At 40.8% G+C, this 17968-nt stretch overlaps 2 protein-coding genes across 2 annotated transcripts; one reads left to right on the top strand and one right to left on the bottom strand.

The window, feature by feature from the left end:
- The first annotated feature begins 7785 nt into the window (after positions 1-7785).
- LOC113308167 (heme-binding-like protein At3g10130, chloroplastic) lies at positions 7786-8619 on the top strand. The gene has a single exon (XM_026556645.1). The coding sequence runs from the start codon at positions 7876-7878 to the stop codon at positions 8527-8529; it is 654 nt and encodes a 217-aa protein (XP_026412430.1). The 5' UTR covers positions 7786-7875; the 3' UTR covers positions 8530-8619.
- Positions 8620-15891: 7272 nt separating this feature from the next.
- LOC113312935 lies at positions 15892-17334 on the bottom strand. The gene has a single exon (XM_026561667.1). It carries the CDS (start codon positions 17332-17334, stop codon positions 15892-15894), a length of 1443 nt encoding a protein of 480 aa, XP_026417452.1.
- Positions 17335-17968: the final 634 nt, after the last annotated feature.

Here is a 17968-nt window from a genome sequence, read left to right as displayed (position 1 = left end):
GGAACAAATGGAAGGCAACTTAGGTTAACCCCTATGGGCTAGATTGAACCGCTAGATTGGCCAAAAAAGTGTTGCAAATCAAGAAAAAAGTGTGGGAAAAAAGTTAATACTACTTCTGAATACTTCTCTCTCCTAGCATTTGCTCGCAGTTCAACTAGCAGCGAGATTGACGCTGAATAATTCAACGCTCAAAAAGTGGTCCAAACGCTGAACCGTTCAGCGTTATGCGAATATTCCAGGGTACAAACGCTGAACAATTCGCTCGTCAGGACGTTGTTCCATTCAACATTAGTTGTCAACGTTGCACCATTCAGCGCTTGACTCTTTTTTCCCTCCAACGGCTATTTTTCCCGAATTTCATTTTCTATATGTTTGCCGCTTTTCAAATCCAATGGTTGTGTGTTTCAAATTTTAGAATTTACCAAAGTAAACGGAAATTTTTAATTGCATTGCAAAACAAGGTTACAATGTTTTTTGAAGAAATTAAAAAAATATATTAAAATTAAAATAACTTAAAACATAAAAAAAGTACATTGAAATTGAAATTGAAATCTTACTTCTAAATAACTTAAAACATAAAAAAAAGTACATTGAAATTGAAATCCTACTTCTAAATAACTTAAATTATTACTAATATATCACTTTAATTTAGGGGATAAGTGGTAATCCATGACGGGCCAAAATCTCGTTCTTCCATATTTTGTAGACGGGTTTCTCCCATTCCTATAATTCATCCAAGGGTTGTCATAGGATCTTCATGTATGATTCTCTTTGCTGCGTTTGTGTCAAGATTGAAGAGTTTTCCATGTTCTTCTTCAAATACTCTTCCTCTGTTTCATACTTGGCCACTCTTTGTGCTTGTGCGTTTTCAAGAAGTTCGATGAGTTTATCCATTTTTCATCTGATTTCTGCGATGCTTTAGCCTCACGAGCCCTTTTCTTTGCTTGATCTCTCCCTCCACTTCTAACATCATCTGTTTGTTCGAAATAGCGTCTTCTCTTTGATATGTCCGAGGTTTCAGAAATATGAGTAGATGAAGTGCTACCAAACCTTGCCATATTTTCCAAATCTTCATCCATATTATCATCTTCATTTTCTTGAGTAGCTTGATCTGTGAGTAGGTTGAGTGGAAGTACCGACTCCATCATCATTATTCACCGCTGGGTTGTAATCGGGTTGATAAGTCTTCAAGATCTGGAAAACCGATTCGTGCTTCCAAAGTTTTCCAGTCACTGCTTCATAATTCTCTTTTCCACGAAGATACTGGGAAAAAAAATGAAAGGAAAAATTTAGAGAAAGAAAGAAAGAGATCAAAATGGATGAAAGAAAACATTAAAAAAATTGAGATACGTACATAATCCGCCTCGGTCATCCCCGTAGGTCTACTTCGAAAGTAATGCTTAACATGTGAAATATATCTTTTCACTTCGGCTCTCAATGTGCTGCACTTTGTTTGCAATGCCTTTTTATCTCTTTCGACACCATCGGGACCTTTTCTTTTATTGTACTCTTCAATAATTTTCCTCCAAAAAACTGCATCTTTTTTATCTTTTCCACAAATCGGATCGTTGCTTGATATAACCCAACCATAAATTAGTGCCTCTTCTTCCTTTGTAGTAAAGTGTGCCATAATTTTGTATGAACAAAATTATGTGAAGAAGAAGAAGAAGAAGAAGAAGAAAATCAATGAAGAAGATAATCAATTGATTTTGGTGTGAGGGATGAAGGAGAAGTAGTCCTTTATTTATAGGGAAGCCTGAAAATATAGTTGTTGAGGTTTCAAATGGCTACTAAATATGAGTGGTTGAAAATGAAACGGTCATCTTGATCTGATGGCTAAGATTTCTTACCGCGGTTTGGTTCAGCGTCAGAGCGCGGATTGGTACAACGCTGCATTTTCTGCCGTTGAGATGCAACGGTCACTTTTGATCTTGCGGCCGTTATGCAAAGCGTTGTTTGGTTCAGCGTTGGGCGCTGTTTGGTTCAGCGCTTCGGCAAACGACTACATTTTCAGCCCAAACTCAGATCATTTCATATCTCTATATAAACTCAACACATGAACTCAAAATCCCCAACCCAAACTTGTGAAGTTTCACTCTCTTTTCTTTTCACCTAAATTATCAATTCAAAAATCAAGCATGGTTGCATTCTCAATTGCCTAAGACAATGACTTGGTTAGAAGTTATTGCAAAGTTAACAACACTCAATTAACAACCAACTCTTTTTAGGAACAAGTTGTTGAAGAATTTGTGAGAATCAATGGTAATGCTAATGAAAGATGCAAAAAACAACTACAATCTCGGTTAGTAAACATCAAGCGTTATTGCAAGCTTTTTGTCATTTCATTAAGGGCATCAAATAGTAATCGTGAGGATGCTATGACTTTATATGAATGAAGCGTGGAATGTCGTTCATTCATAACACCGCTTTGGAGATACTTGGTTATGAAGCATATGCATGAAGAAGTATTATGAAGAAGTATGGAATATCACCAACGAAGTATTATGAAGAAGTATGCATATGAATTTCTAGTTAAATATGTAATGTAAAGATACTTAAGTATTATGAAGAAGTATTATGAAATTCTAGTTAAATATGAAGTTCTAGTTAAATTGTAAACGTACTTAAGTGATAAAAAGAGTATTATGGAGTTTACAAGAACTAATTAAAATGCCTACTAATGAAAATGTCTCTCCATTATCATAAAATGTCTACTTAAAATGTTTACCACTATGAAATTTACTCTCCATTCTCATAAAATGCACCATCTCCTTGAGGGTCATATTGGTCTTCATCGGTGTTCACGTCTATTGTACCCTCATGAACTTCCGTCAAGGCATCCTCCATGTGCATGTTTGGAAAATCACCATCTTTAAAAAATTCTCCGTGTCGGTTCCAAATGTGGGTAGTGAGTTCCAAGCGAAGTTGTCCCCAAATCGCAGGGTTGTACAATATATGAGGATCTAGCCTTACGTTTCCTTGAATTGGCGGTTGAGGTTCATCTCCCGTGATCCTCCCCCAATACGTATTGCAATATTCTATCTCAACACACATGTTGTTCATTATCAAGCACCCTTCATAATTGCCTTCATGTCCGATTTTTTATAATAACGACAAGGTTTCAATATAATGCCAAACTTACCTTTTAGACCTCCAAATGCACGTTCTATGTCATTCCTTTTAGCTTCTTGGTATTGATTGAAAAGAGATTCTCTATTATTTGAGGCGGGATTGTATGCTTGCACGATGCAACCATACATAGGATATGCACCATCTCCTAGGTAGTACCCCTGGTCGTAATTCCTTCCATTGATTTGATAATGACGAGGAGGTGCTACACCAAGAAGTTGTCTATCGAACAAACCCGAAGCATGCAAGACATTAAGATCATTGTTCTGCCCACCCAACCCAAAATAGGAATGCCAGATCCATCTATCATATGTAGCTACCGCATGCAAAACAACCGAGGAATATTGCTTATAGCCGCTGTGGGATCCTGCTTGATCCATTGGACATGCTCTCCATGCCTAGTGAAAACAATCGACACTACTAAGCATACCAGGAAATCCCCGAGCTTCATTTTCTGCTAATGTACCTAACACAACAAAAACATAAAGCTTTATAACACCCCATAAAAAAACTTAAAACACTTAAAAGTATAACACTCCATAAACAACAAATAAATAAATTATAACACTCCATAAAAATAAAAAAACTAAACACTCCATAAAAATAAATACTACTTAAAAGTATAACACTCCATAAACAACAAATAAAAATAACTTAAAACACTCCATAAAAATAAATAGTACTTAGAGTTTAATTCAGGTCAAAGAAATTATGGGGTTGTTGGTTGAACTGAGTATCATAAACAATGTTAGGCTCGCTTTCCCCCAACAACGCATCGGTAAATTCATTTTCTCCTTGTCGATACTGTGCATTTCCTTGTTGTTAGTATTGTGATGTAGTAGCTCCATCTTCGACCATAGGAGTGTAAAATTGTTGCCCTGTATCCCATTCATATGAACCACCTAATGTGAGGTCTTGTGATGTATTAGATTCATTTGGATTGTTTGGAGGATGGGATTGGATAGATGGTACTGAAGAAGATATAGATCTGCCAGATGAGGAACATGAAGTTGTAGCCAATTTGTATGACTCGTCCCATGCGACTTGACGAGCTCCAATCTGGAATGAACATTGTTTTTCCATAAACCTAATGCAATTATTCTACAAGTATATAAATTAGAGAATTTAGTCAAATATTCAAGAAACTAAAATGAAAATGAGTATAAAATGTAAATGTACTTACCATTATCAAATTCATCTCCCGAAAGTTATACGGACAAGGAGCCCTTGGAACTGGTATTTGACGTTCTACGCCGGCTTCATTGGAAAATCATAAACTGAAATCTATCTCCGGCAGTTGTGATGGGGGCTCATTCTGTGTGTAATATATATATGTCTGCGACATCATGTCAGAAGGAGGGTGACTAGGTAACAAACGGCGAGGAACGACTGAGCTACCCACTGCTATCTCATCGACGTTCTGTGCATGGTATGAATCACTGACATAAGCTCCAACACTCTTCTTCGTCCACCAAGTGTTATATTGATCCTCAGTGACTGTATAATAGTCGATGACCTCTACTACAATATCTCAGTCAACAATTGCTTCCAAATTTGGAGGATTTGCCGGGACTACAATCTCACCTGTAATCTTCCTCTGGAATGTCTCCGCCAAGTAACTAACTCTTGTGCGCTTTTCAAAGTGAAAAAACAGAACTCTCTTTTTGGATACATCTAGTGCATACTCATATTGGTCTCCCACAGCATACTTACTATCTTCCCATGGTTGCCAAATACATGATTCCCTTCTAGTGTCAATATGTATCCTTGCGCTTTTGACTAAATGTTTCATAGTATCCTTTTGGCCATCTCGATGTCCTCTATTCCTTGATGCAATCCTAATCTTCTTGAAGATACAGATCTTTGGGAAAACATCAAAATGTCCTTCAGGTGACTGACAAAGCAAGGGTTGCATGTTGCGGAAGTAGTAATAATACCAATACTCAAGTACCACAACCATGCCAACTAAATTCGTACCCCTGGTTGATCAATCGTCGAGATATTTATAGGTATTACCTAATGAATCTAGACCCCAATCATACTCCCCAACCCTATCTAAATCAGCAAACAACAGAACCCAACGTTTATCTACTTTTCCAGTAGACCGCGTTAGAAGAAAGTGACCCAAACACCACATAAAGAATGCTCGTCTCAATGTCACTGCACATTCAATATTATTCTGGTCTTTTCTACTTTCAATGTAGCTTTTCAAGACACCTAAGGAAAATGTATTAGTCTTAGAGTCCCATGGACCATGACTTTTGATATTCGAAAAATACAAATCATCCAAAGCAGGATATGTTAGAGCACTTCCTAACTGCGGCATAACTACTGGTCGTTTACTAGGGTCACCAGTGGGAATTCCCGTTAACATGTACCAATCTAAAGGAAGGAGGCCAATTTCAAACTCCCGAAAATGAAAGCTCCTGGTACTTTTCCACCATCTCTCATCTATGGCTTCAACTAAGGTTCTATCCCCATTGGCAAAATTAAACTCAAAAACAGAGGAAAAGCCACAATTATCACAAAATCGTTGTGCTACCGGATTATCTTGCACTACAATTTTATAATACTCTTCAACATCTTTCAAACTACCTCTAAAGCTTACATTGTGAGAGTCTTTTGTAACATCATGACATACATGTCTATCACAATTCTTTGACGAAACTATATCCAACCGGTCTAACAATTCATCCATACTCGTACTACAATCAACAACAAATATGAAAAAAATATCATTACATCATTCATTTTCATCCATACAAACTAAATTATCATTACCAATTCATCCGTACAAACTAAATCATCATTATCATTCATTTTAATCATACAAATTATCATTATAATTCATTATCATTCATCTTAATCATACAACTAATCAAATAATTATATAAATTTACCTACAAATTTTATCTACAAACTAATCATACAAATTAATTCATTTTCACCATAAAAAAAATCATTTTTTGTTCATCACACATAATCAAATTAAATCCCCAAAAAAAAATCATCACAAATAATCAATTTAAATCATACACATATCATCTACATCATCTAAATACCAAAGATCAGTCATCAATTTGAATGAAATCGCATCAAAAATAAAAAATCATAAAACTTTAACCTAAAACTTAAATTTCTTACCTAGGATGATTTCGTGGATGAAATCGCACCAAACCACCTTCAATCGATCACAAATCCAATGAAGAACAAACCCACGGAAGGAATTTGAAAAAAATATTCTACAACTCAAGATCTTGAAGAAGCATTTTCGGGAGAGAAGTGACAATTTTGTGAAGAAATGAAAATGGGGGAGAAGGTCGATCTTCTGTTGAATGTATCGATTCTTTTGAACGTTGAACCGAGCGACATTGTCAACGTAGCTGACCAGGTCAAACGCTGGTTGGTTCGGCGTTACTAAACGCTCTACTGTTCGGCGTTCAACGCTGAACTGTGCAGCGTTTCGCTGCTAGATTCGCCATCCCATAGGACTTAGGAGGTTGCCCACGCTGACGTGGATGGCCAATCTAGCAGTTAGATATCTAGTCCATATGAGTTAGCCTTAGCATTAAAAAACTCATAGTTGGAGAAACATATGGCTTTAAGGACAGTGCTTAAGAGAAAGGTAGGACTCTCATCAAGTTTCCTGAGATTCGTTGAAATTAATCAACTCAGCTTCTTTTAAACCCAAGCCACCTTCATTCTTTGGGGAACAAAGAATCGGTACATTCAAATTAGGGGTGTAAATTCGGGCAGGCCGGGCCGCCCGACCCAAAAACTAAGACAGGCCGGGCAGACCAGGCTTAATATTTGTGAGCCCGTAAACAAATTCAGGCCGGACAGGCCGGGCACAAGTAGATAATTTGCTACCCAAAGACCGCCCAAAGCCCGCTTTTTATACGGGCAGGCCAGATCGGGCCGGACAGGCCACTATTTTGATTTTTTTTTTTTTAAGTTTAAATTTTCAAATGAACGGTATTAAATACAATATCCTTTCCTTTCCAACATCGCATATCATAAGTGATAGTATTATTTTATGTTTAAATTACACTGACAAATATTTAATTTTAGCCTATAATAAATAATTAATTAGAGTACAATAAACTTTCTAATAAGAAAATATATTACCATTAATGTTTTGAAAAGTTAATTATAACTAAAAAAGCAATTATATATTTTATTTTTCTTGACACAAAATTGACAATTATAAAATTGTAACTTTTAAGTCTTTTAAAAGGATATTAAATGATTAATGGCACATAGAAGGCTTTCAGGCCGGGCACCAGACCGGGTATCAGGCCGGGCATCATAATTAATCGGAAAGCCCGAGACCGCCCAATAAATTAATCCAGGCCAGGCCGGGTGGTCCATGACGGGCCATAACAGGCTTTGGACTACCTCGGGTACAGGCGGGCTCGGGCGGATACAGGCAGGCCGAGTAATTTCGGGTATTATTTACACCCCTAATTCAAATAGTTGGCTTGGCGAGGAAATCTATCTATTAGAATTATGTGAGCATTTTGATGGTTCTAAATTTAGACCGAAACAAGTGTATCTTACGGTTCCACGTCGAGTGAAAATGAAAAAAACGTAGGAAAATTCTGGTCCGCACATTTAATTTCATTCACAGGCGATTTAATGATACACACAAGTCTTCCACTCCCTTTCCCATATGTTTACTGATTTTATTGCTCTTCTTTAAATTTAGGGCATCGTACGAAATCGTAAACAAAGAAAATTCACGAAATGGGTATGGTATTTGGGAAAATTAGTGTAGAGACAGCAAAATATGAAGTTGTTCAATCATCAGAAGATTACGAAATCCGAAAATACACTCCTTGTGTGGTAGCTGAAGTGGCTTACGATCCATCAAAATTTGGCGGAGACCGTGATGGTGGATTCATGGTTCTTGCAAATTACATCGGCGCTGCTGGAAATCCTCAGAACACTAAACCTGAAAAGATAGCTATGACGGCACCAGTCATTACTACTCAAAAAGCATCAGAAAAGATTGCGATGACGGCTCCAGTCATTACTACACAGAGAACACCAGAAACTGTTGATACGCATCAGGAAAAAACAACACCAACATCCATGGTTATGCAGTTTGTACTGCCGACGAGCAAGTACACGAGCGTTGAGCAAGCGCCGAAGCCTACGGATGAAAGGGTTGTGATAAGAGAGGAGGGTGAGAGGAAGTACGCTGTGGTTAAGTTTTCAGGATTAATAACGGATCAATTGGTGGAAGAAAAGGTGAAGAAGCTGATGGAGAGCTTGGAGAGAGATGGCTGTAAGGTAATTACTAGGGAAAATGAGGATAAGTTCTTGTTAGCTAGGTACAATCCACCATGGACATTACCTATGTTTCGTACAAATGAGATCATGATTCCCGTTGAATGATTGGGCGTAGTGATAAAGTTTGTAAGCAGGAAACAAATCTATGAGTAAATGCTATTTGTTTACCAATTGCAATTTTCACAGTTGATTACCCATGTTTATGCGTATTATTGCAGATGTGAACACAGAAATAAGAGGGTATTTTCGTGTCCACAAACAATATTCGCAAGACCGATTAAATCGACAAGATAGATAAAAAAACATATAAATCAACATTTTCGACTGATGGACTCAGGGCCTTTGGGGTCGTCCTTGTCTAGCCATGCAAGTCTGACCATTATGAATTCACAATATATGACAGATAAATACGATGCATAGTAAGTAAAATGATAGATCTAAAGTGCGGAATGTAAATGAGACAATGAATTACGTGGTTCAGCACTAAGGCCTACGTCCACGGGAGTAGGTGTTTCACTATACGTTATTGAGGATTACAAAGGTAGTCAAATGACTTTAAGTGAGAAACGAAGCTAGAATGGAGATGAAACTCATACTTACTCTTACAATTTCTCTCTCCTGAACTATATCTCACTTTTCCTAAAATTGGTCGACCCTTCTCTTTTAGTGGAGCTGGGTATTTATAGATCTTCTATGTGGGGCCTCCTGGATGACAGTTGTGCCCTTATCATCTTGATCTCTGTGCCGATGTTGCTGATATCTTCGTTATGTACCGATGACCCTAACGGTAATATGCTGCACCGATGGGTCGCCGCTTAATCCACCATGGGAGACTCGACACGTGCCCTCTGTATGTAGCATTTAAGACGGGTAGTTGGGTAGTCCGCACGTGTCAGACAGCTGTCTGATGCCCCTGTCACATCTATGTCGGTTAGGTTAATCTCCACCCTCGATTTCAGATCTATCTTGGGATGGATTAAAGTAGGTCTTTGGGTCTTCTAAGGTGCTCCGTAGTAGCTCGTTCCTTAGGTGGCCCTCGTTTCATCATCGTCGGATCTGTAAGATGATAGATACGTGGCAGGAGATGATGACTCCATTCTTCTGGTGTCGCAACGTGGCATCATTGTCTTGATGCCCCTTTTGTTGATCTATTCCACGCGTTTGTTCCTTGATACGTGGTCGGTCATAGATTACGTGTATACAATTTGCCACTTTTCTTCTTGGTTTGAAATTGGTCAAAGTATGAAGAAAACTGTCTTCACAGTCTTCTCAACTTATCGTATTAACTCCCCTGATTTTTTGGGCACGTTTCCCACTTCTGGTAATAACTTCTTCTCGAATCATGGGACGGTTATGTTTCTTCTTGTTATAAATACGCCATGAGTAGTTGGAGAAATAACATTTATTCCCTCCCCCTGTCTTCTTCTTGCTCTGCCTCTTTCATTCTCATTCTCTGAATATTTCTTCAATTTCTGCTCGATTTTTGTCTTTTGTTCTTAACTGCTGTTGTTGTTCATTCTTTTCTTCGGGTTCTAGTTAAGTCTTTTGTTATACTTTTATTGCAGCTGCTTGTTAGTCCCGCAACTTTTCTGTGCCATTGATTATACTTTCCGCCATCGATCATCAGTAAGTAATTCTTCTGTTTCCCTTTGCTCAATGATCTTAGGGTTCGTGATAAAGAACAATCCAAACGACAGTATATATACTTGCCCATGTTCTTTATCGTGAAATCTAGGGTTATTTATCCTTATGAAAGCATACTTGATATGAAGATGTTCTCGTGACAATTTTACCCTGAAGATTTCCTTGTTATAATGGCTTGGGTTATGTTCGACCTTCGTTAATCCTGTATTTTGACTTCTGTTTTATCTTTATGCCCCTTGTAGGTATGGTTGATCGTTCTCGTGTTCCTTATAATACTCCTCCGTCGAGTCCTTACAGATATCCTCCCTCTAGAAGCCCTGATATATCTCCACTGAAGGGTGGTTCATCTAGGTCTTCCCAACCTGATCATCATACTCATAAGTCTTCATCTTCATCGGGTCTTAGGGTTTCTTCTCAAAAGAAGGGAGATCCGCCCAGAGGTTCTTGGTACGCAGTTAATCGTCCTTCTCCTAACCCTTCTCCTCAGCGTTCGGAGCCGATAAATGTTCAACCTCTTCGTTCTATTGCTCATCCCATCACAACGTCTTCTCAAAGGCCCAAGGCTTCGCAAACCACAGTCTTGGTGAAGGATCCTACTTCAAAGGGGGTTGCATCAAAGGCAGATTTGTCAAGGAACGCTGCAACTAAGAGAAAAGCTTCAGAAATGAGTCCTCCGAAGAAGCCATCGTCGGGCAAGGCCATATCTCCCGACGCTGCCCCAGTGATCCGAAGTGTCTTGGTTTCGAAGAAGAAGAAGAAGGTGACCTACATCCATATTGATCTTGAAGTTTTCAAGGCGAAGCATGATCTAGAAGCTTTTGATGTCAAGTTTTACGATCAAGGAGACGATCTGACTTATGACATGATCGTGAACTATAAGTACGACGCCTTCCACTTGCTGAAGACCGTCGGGGCTTTCGAGACTGGCCTTATGTTGCCTTTGTATAAGTCTGGTGACTCCTTCTACTACGATGCTTTGGCGAACCATGAGGGTTCTACTTCTCATACTCACCAGCGCTCCGTGGTTCAGCTAAGTGGGAAATATCTTCGGAGCAAGGGTGAGACGATGATGACATGCTATATTCCTGATCATGCGGAAAAAGACTGGTACACCCCTGAGCATTTCAACGTTTCTTTTGGGGATTACGTCAATGGTAGAAATCGAAAGCGATGGAGTGTTGGTCTTCGTACAATGGCGGCTTCCCAGGGTGAGGTTCGTCTTCTGAGTGAAGTAAGTGACTCGACGCTTAGGTTCGTCCCTGGTACTGAAAAAGCGTGGAAATCCTCGTCTTTTTTCGAAGGATGAGCGTTTCAAACGGGACCATGATTATGAGTGGCATGCCACCCCCATCGAGGTCATAGCCCCTGGGCTCATGGTTGGGTACCCGGTCCTCATTGATGGCTCCCTATTGCTGGTAGTCAGCCTCGTGATGGTGCTCCATCCCGCTATGGTGACTTCTGCCCCTGGAAATTGAATTTTGCTGGTATGAATTTCGACTATACTGTCGATGTTTCTGATGTTGACGAGTATGAGAGTTCTGATGTTATTCTTCCTCCGAAGGATGCCACCGCTGTTAAGGTATAATTCCATATGATAGTGTGCAGTGTTCGTATGTTTGACCCTGGAATTAGACATTAACTACGTGGTTGTTGCAGGCTAGGAAGAAAAAGATGGGTCTTGTTCCGTCTTCTACTACTGGTGTAGAGGAAATGGAGATTCCTGAGGTCAACAGCCCGGTGAACGAAGATGAGAATTCTGAAGAGGAAGTTACCGATGATGAGGAACGGACTGATACTTCTCCACCTGGTCGTGAGGATGACGAAGATGGTGGTGATAAGAGCGGTGGCGAGAACTTCGTTTCTCAGGATAAAGTGAACGATCCTCCAATCGAGTCCATACATGTTCAAGGGAACAAGGATTCTGACCTTCAAGAGACAATCCCAAACCAAGAGTTCTCCTTTGGTAAGATTTATTCCGCTGGGGGTACGGTAGATATGAACGCTGCCATGGGGATAGCGTAGGATTTTTTTCTGGTTTCACCGAACGATGACTGGGACGTTCTTGCAGATGGTGAGGGTGAGAAGGTAGCTGAGGAAAAAGATAGCTCCAAAGGTGGGGATGCAGAAGCTCTTGCTTTTAAGGAGGCTGCGACCATGACAAATCTCGCTGGCCAAGGGTCCGATGCTGGTGATGGAGCTCCTGCTGGTGTATCTCCTGATAGCTTCGAAAAGAGCTTGATGTATGACGGAGATGATTCCACCTTCGAGTGGTTGATGAATAATAGCTTGATGTGCGTGCCTAATCCTTCCCCCATAGTGCCTGGTGAAAAAGATTCCAATGCCTTCACTCGTCAGAGAATGCAGCTGGCATCTCATGATGACGTTGCCGAAGCCTGGTAAAAAGATTTTGGATCTACTTCCTATAGTCTCCTGGTCGATCCACCTTTTTCTATTTCTCATATGATGGGTATCAGTATGGTTATCCTCAGCAGCATGTTCTCGAGGTAGGCGATTATAGATACTAAGTTGGGAGGTTCAATGTCTTTTCGTTACTGATTTTCATGTGGTCATTCCTTATGCAGTTGGTGAGGAGATAGCACTGCAACCATACCTTGTACCAATTCTTCAAGGCGAAGGCTCTTAAGCTTGAGGCAAAGTTACGTCACAGGGAAGAGAAATTGAATTCCGCTGAAGAACTTCTTACTGCTAAGGACAAGGAGATATTGGAGCTGAAGGAGAAGTTGAACGGGAAGCAGCAACTTGGGGCTACCAAAGCGGAGCTTCGTCAAGAAGTTACTTCTCTTAAGTATGAGTTGAGAAAGCTCGGAGAGAAGCGTCGTCCGCTGGTGCTTCGTCAAAAGGTTTGTCTCTTCGCTTTTTTCCTATCTTCGTTTTTTCTTGTTGTTCGTTCTGAGATGGACGGCCCTGTCTTCAGCGGGCGATGCTAGAGAATTGACGTGGCTTCGTAGTGAGAGAACTCGCCAGGCTTTCCGGATTAAAGAGTTAGTTGCAAAGATCATAAAAGAGGCTGATAAGTGGAATGGTCGTGACGCTCAGCATAATAAGTTGCTAGTGGTACACAAAAGGCAAGAGGATCTTTTATTTGAAATGCGAAATATCCTATCAGCCGCCCGTTCCCAATTTAAAGGTACCTTGGAATGGACCCGTGAATCTCTCCATGATGCTCGGGATGAGGCTTCTCGGTTGGCAGCTAGAGTGGCAGATCTTGAATTAGGGCTTTGCCAAGTGCGCTCGTCTCATGACCCCAACGTTCGGGATCATATGCAGCATCTCATTCAGGAGAGAGATGATGCCAGAGCAGAGGCACATGCTCTTAGTAAAGCCTTGACCGCTTCTAGAGCTGATGTTGCTCGTTTGGTGGAGTCAAAGAAAGATCTAGAAGTTAACATGTATAGATTAACTAAAGGGATTGAGGAGATGACTACTGAAGTTAACCGTTTTCATCACTTGGACTCTATGAAGCAGGTAGAGTTGGATGAGTGTCAGTTTACCCTCAAAAATCTTCAAATAGATTATAAAAAAACTTCCGACGAGTATGATTTTCTTGACGAAGCCCGGGCGCTGTAGTTAATGAGCTTGAGATAGCTTCGGCTAATGTCGAAGGTATATGTTTGTTTGGTCGTAGATGGCTTCGTAGTCCTTTTCTTTTAACCATTTTGTTTCTTCTTTTTCAGAGATCGAGGGACAACTTAGCCTTGCAAATGAAAAGCTTAAAGAGACTCAATCTTCCTTAGTGCATTAGCAGGGTCAAGCCAAGTATTATGAAGGGTTGGCAGGATCTCGGGACGAAGCAGTGAAGGAGGCAGCCAAGGAAGTAGCCCGATTGAAATCTTTATTGTCTCAGTCTGAGTTCAAAGACACTGTTATTGCGCACAAGGCTTGTTTCCATCTTGTCGAAGAGGTCAACAAAACCTTAACCAAGATCGAGCAGAGCCTTATAAAAGATCATGGCATTGTTAAGAAGTATCCCGCCATCCTATTCCGGAGCCTTTGACCTACACTTCCGATCCTTCTTCGGGAGGAAGTGTTCCTTCATCTCAGAAGAAGAACCCAGATGGTCATACCGAGTCTTCCCAGGGTAAGTAGGTTTTCTATGTTCGTCTTAGAAAGTTAATATTTGTTGATTACTTGGCTTCGGGCCATTTTTTGTGTATCTTTTGTATTTTTTGTTTAACTCCCCAATCTTGTAATCAACATTCGTGGAATGGATCATCGTTTGTTTTTGGTATGTACAATTCTGATTTGTATGCATTGTTAGTTCGTATAACTTTTTAGATAATGAGCAAATCTAGACATTGAGAAATGAGTAAGTAAAGTAATGAAAAGTGTTTGACAGCAATAACGAAGGGAGGTACCTTCGTTACTAACTTTGGACATGTCACCCCGTCGGCTAACCCTGGGCCAGAGGATTACCGAACTGTGGGGGTTGGTGCAGCGTTCCCGGATATGTGATGCGTTATTGAAATATTTACAGGCATCCATTCTGCTGAACCACTGCTTTATTAATTGGTTGGGTATCTCTTTCTACTGGAATCCTTCCCCATGGTCCCATACTTATAGACGCTGATAGGAGAGTCCTGAGAGATTGTATGCAATTACTTTCCCCAATAGAGTTTTTGTCAAAGATTTGTTTGATTGATACGATGAGGTATGCTACTCCTCGACCAGAGATAGAAACATTGTCAAGCGGTTGTGCCATCTTCTTCTTCTTCTGGTGTTCTTCATGCAGGTGCAGAACTGCATTGCTTTAAGTATAGTATGGCTTGAGGTATTTTCGCATTCCAGGGGTGCCTGAGGACTTCTCATTTGAGGTTACGCAGATAATATGATTCGTTCCCCGCAATGTCATGTATTACAAATGGTCCTCCCTATGTTGGTGCTAATTTACCCTATTTTTTCACTCGTTGGTATTGGGGTATTGTTCTCAGCACATACTGTCCTTCTACAAAATTTCTAAGCTTAACTTTTTTATTGTATTCTCTTGCTAATCTTCGTTGATAGTTTTCCATCCTTTGTAGTGTTGTCTCCCTTCTTTCTTCTAGATCATCGATCCTTTCCAGCATCATGTTCGCCGTGAGGTTCTTCTCTCATGCTTCGGTCTTTGTGGTTGGCATGATGATCTCTGTCGGAATAACTGCTTCGGCTCCATAGGTGAGGAGGAACGGTGATTCACCAGTAGCGGACCTTCGTGTTGTTCGATACGCCCATAGCACGTTGTGTAACTGTTCGCACCATCGTCCCTTGTGTTCATCCAATGATTTTTTGAGAATAAGGGCGAGAGTCTTATTTGTAGCTTCGGATTGGCCGTTACTTTGGGGGTAGATGGGAGTCGATTTGTTCTTCCTGATCTTGAAGGTATCGAAGAGCATGTCTATATTCTTTCCTTGCAGCTGCTTACCATTATCGGAGACAATTTCTGCGGGAATGCAAAACCTGCAAATGATGTTCTGAAAAATGAATGTGAATACATCCACGTCTCTGATCCTGGCTAAATCTTTGGCTTCCACCCACTTGCTAAAGTAATCCGTGGCTACGATCAAGAATCGTCTTTTCCCTGACCCTTTGATCAGGGGTCCGACAATGGCCACTCCCCACTTTGCAAATGGCCAAGGGATGTCTACTGAATTTAGCTTCGTTGTCGGGGCATGGATTCTCTTAGAAAAACGCTGACATTATTTGCATCTTCTAGACATCCTGGCTGCGTCTTGTATCATTTGTGGCCAATAATACCCTTACATCTTAGCTTTGTCAGCTACCGATCTCATCCCATGTAGTTGCCTGCATCCCCGTAGTGGATGTCTTTCATGATACGGTGACCCTTTTATCTGGATAAACAGCGCAATAGAGGGTCGAGTGAAAATATTTCTTGTAGAGAACTCTGTCTCGAAGGTCGTATCTTCCTTCCTTTGATTGTATCTTTCGAGCTTGTTTCAAGTCTGCACGCAGCGTTCCTTCTTCAAGGAACAAGTGAACCTCAGTTCTCCAGTGTTCTTCGTTTTTGAAGTCTTCGTCCTCGTTTGCTCTTGATAAGATATCATATTCGACGAAGTCATCGGCAATGTCATCCCCTACATCATCATCAGCAATGTCTCCCCCTATATCGTCTTCACGATTTGTAGCGAAGGCTTGTTGTGGAATGACCGACGGCTCATACACTCTTGTTATCTTGATGGCCTTGACTCTTTCATCCTTTAACATGGACGATATGTATGCTAAGGCATCACCATGCCTGAGATCTTTTATGCATAGATGTCGGAACTTGATGTTGGGTACTTGGGATGCTAAGGTTTGGACCAGCCCCATATATGCTGAGAGGGTCTCGTCATAAACATTATATTCCAATTCGATTTGTTGAATGACCAGTTGTGAATCACTTGTTAGGCGTACATCGGTTATTCCCATTTCTATTACTAAACGAAGGGCATGTACTACGGCTTCGTACTCCACGATGTTGTTTGTATGCCCCTTGAATTCTAATCTTAACGCGTGTACGACCCTATCTCCGGCTGGGGCAGTGATCACGATGCCAATACCTGCGCCTTCTCTATTTCTTGATCCATCCACGAAGACTTCCCATATTCTTTGGCTTGAGGGTTCTAGTACGTCAACTGGATCTTTTACATCCTCTTCTGCTTCTGGTATGTCCTTCACTTCTTCGTCGCTATCCAGAGGTAAGTCCGCCAAGACTTGTGACTTTTGGGCAGTTTGGATCTCGTGGATAATATTGAATTGATCAAGATGAGTATTCCATTTTGCTATCCTGCCTACCTTCCCAGCGCTTTTGAGAACAGCTTTCAATGGTGCTTTACATGGGACCCGAACATAAAGAGTCAAGAAGTAAGTTTTCATCTTTTGGGTTTCCCATACGAATGCTAGTATGAGTTGCTCAATTTTCGTGTAGTTTCTTTCCGCCGGGTTGAGAGTCTTGCTGACGTAGTAGATTGATTGCTCAACCTTCATATTGGTTTTGACCAGGACTACGCTGACTGCGTCTTCGGTCGCTGCTATGTACAGGGCCAACACTTCATCGGGATCGGGCTTCTGGAGGATAGGGATCGTGGCCAGGTACTCTTTAATCTTCTGGAAGGCTTCTTCACATTCAGCGGTCCATGCGAACTTACTCCCCTTCTTGAGGATGTTGAAGAAGTGCTTGCACTTATCCGACGATCTGGCGATGAATCTCCCGAGTGCCGCCAAGGATCCATTGAGATTTTGAACTTCTTTCAAGTTCTTTGGGGACGACATTTCTACAATGGCTTGGATCTTAGCAGGATCGAATTCGATGCCCCTCTTTGTTACTAGATATCCAAGGAATTTCCCTGATGTGACACTGAACGTACACTTTTACGGATTCACTTTCATGTTGTATTTCTCATGGCGTCGAAGATGTTTCTCAGATCTTGATGGTGGTCTTCGCACAGCTTACTCTTGACGAGCATATCATCAACATAGACTTCTAAAGTTTTCCCGATCCATTTTTTGAGGATCGCATCGACCATCCTCTGGTATGTTTCCCCTGCATTCCTTAATCCAAACGGCATGCGGGTGTAACCGTAAAGTCCGTGAGGAGTAAAGAATGCCGTGTGCTGCTGATCTTCTTCTGCCAGAGATATTTGATTGTAACCTGAATATCCATCCATGAAAGATAATTCATCGTGACCTTCTACTGCTTCTACCAGTTGATCGATGCTAGGGAGCGGGTAGCTATCCTTCGGGCAGGCTTTGTTGAGATTGGTGAAGTCGATGCATATTCTCACCCCTCCGTTCTTTTTTGGTACGATGACCATGTTCGAGATCCAGGTAGGGTACCTGGCTTCCTTTATGAACCCTGCCTCCATCAATATGGTTAGCTCTTTCTCGACTGCTTGGTGGTATTCCG

The sequence above is a fragment of the Papaver somniferum genome, chromosome 9 (genome assembly GCF_003573695.1).
Source record: "Papaver somniferum cultivar HN1 chromosome 9, ASM357369v1, whole genome shotgun sequence".
Lineage (NCBI taxonomy): Eukaryota > Viridiplantae > Streptophyta > Magnoliopsida > Ranunculales > Papaveraceae > Papaver > Papaver somniferum.
This window is presented reverse-complemented; position numbering and strand designations above follow the sequence as displayed.

What these genes read in the sequence shown, in the direction of transcription:
- LOC113312935 (XM_026561667.1), bottom strand. Translation starts at nt 17,334, where the DNA reads ATGTCGTCCCCAAAGAACTTGAAAGAAGTTCAAAATCTCAATGGATCC.
- LOC113308167 (XM_026556645.1), top strand. Translation starts at nt 7,876, where the DNA reads ATGGGTATGGTATTTGGGAAAATTAGTGTAGAGACAGCAAAATATGAA.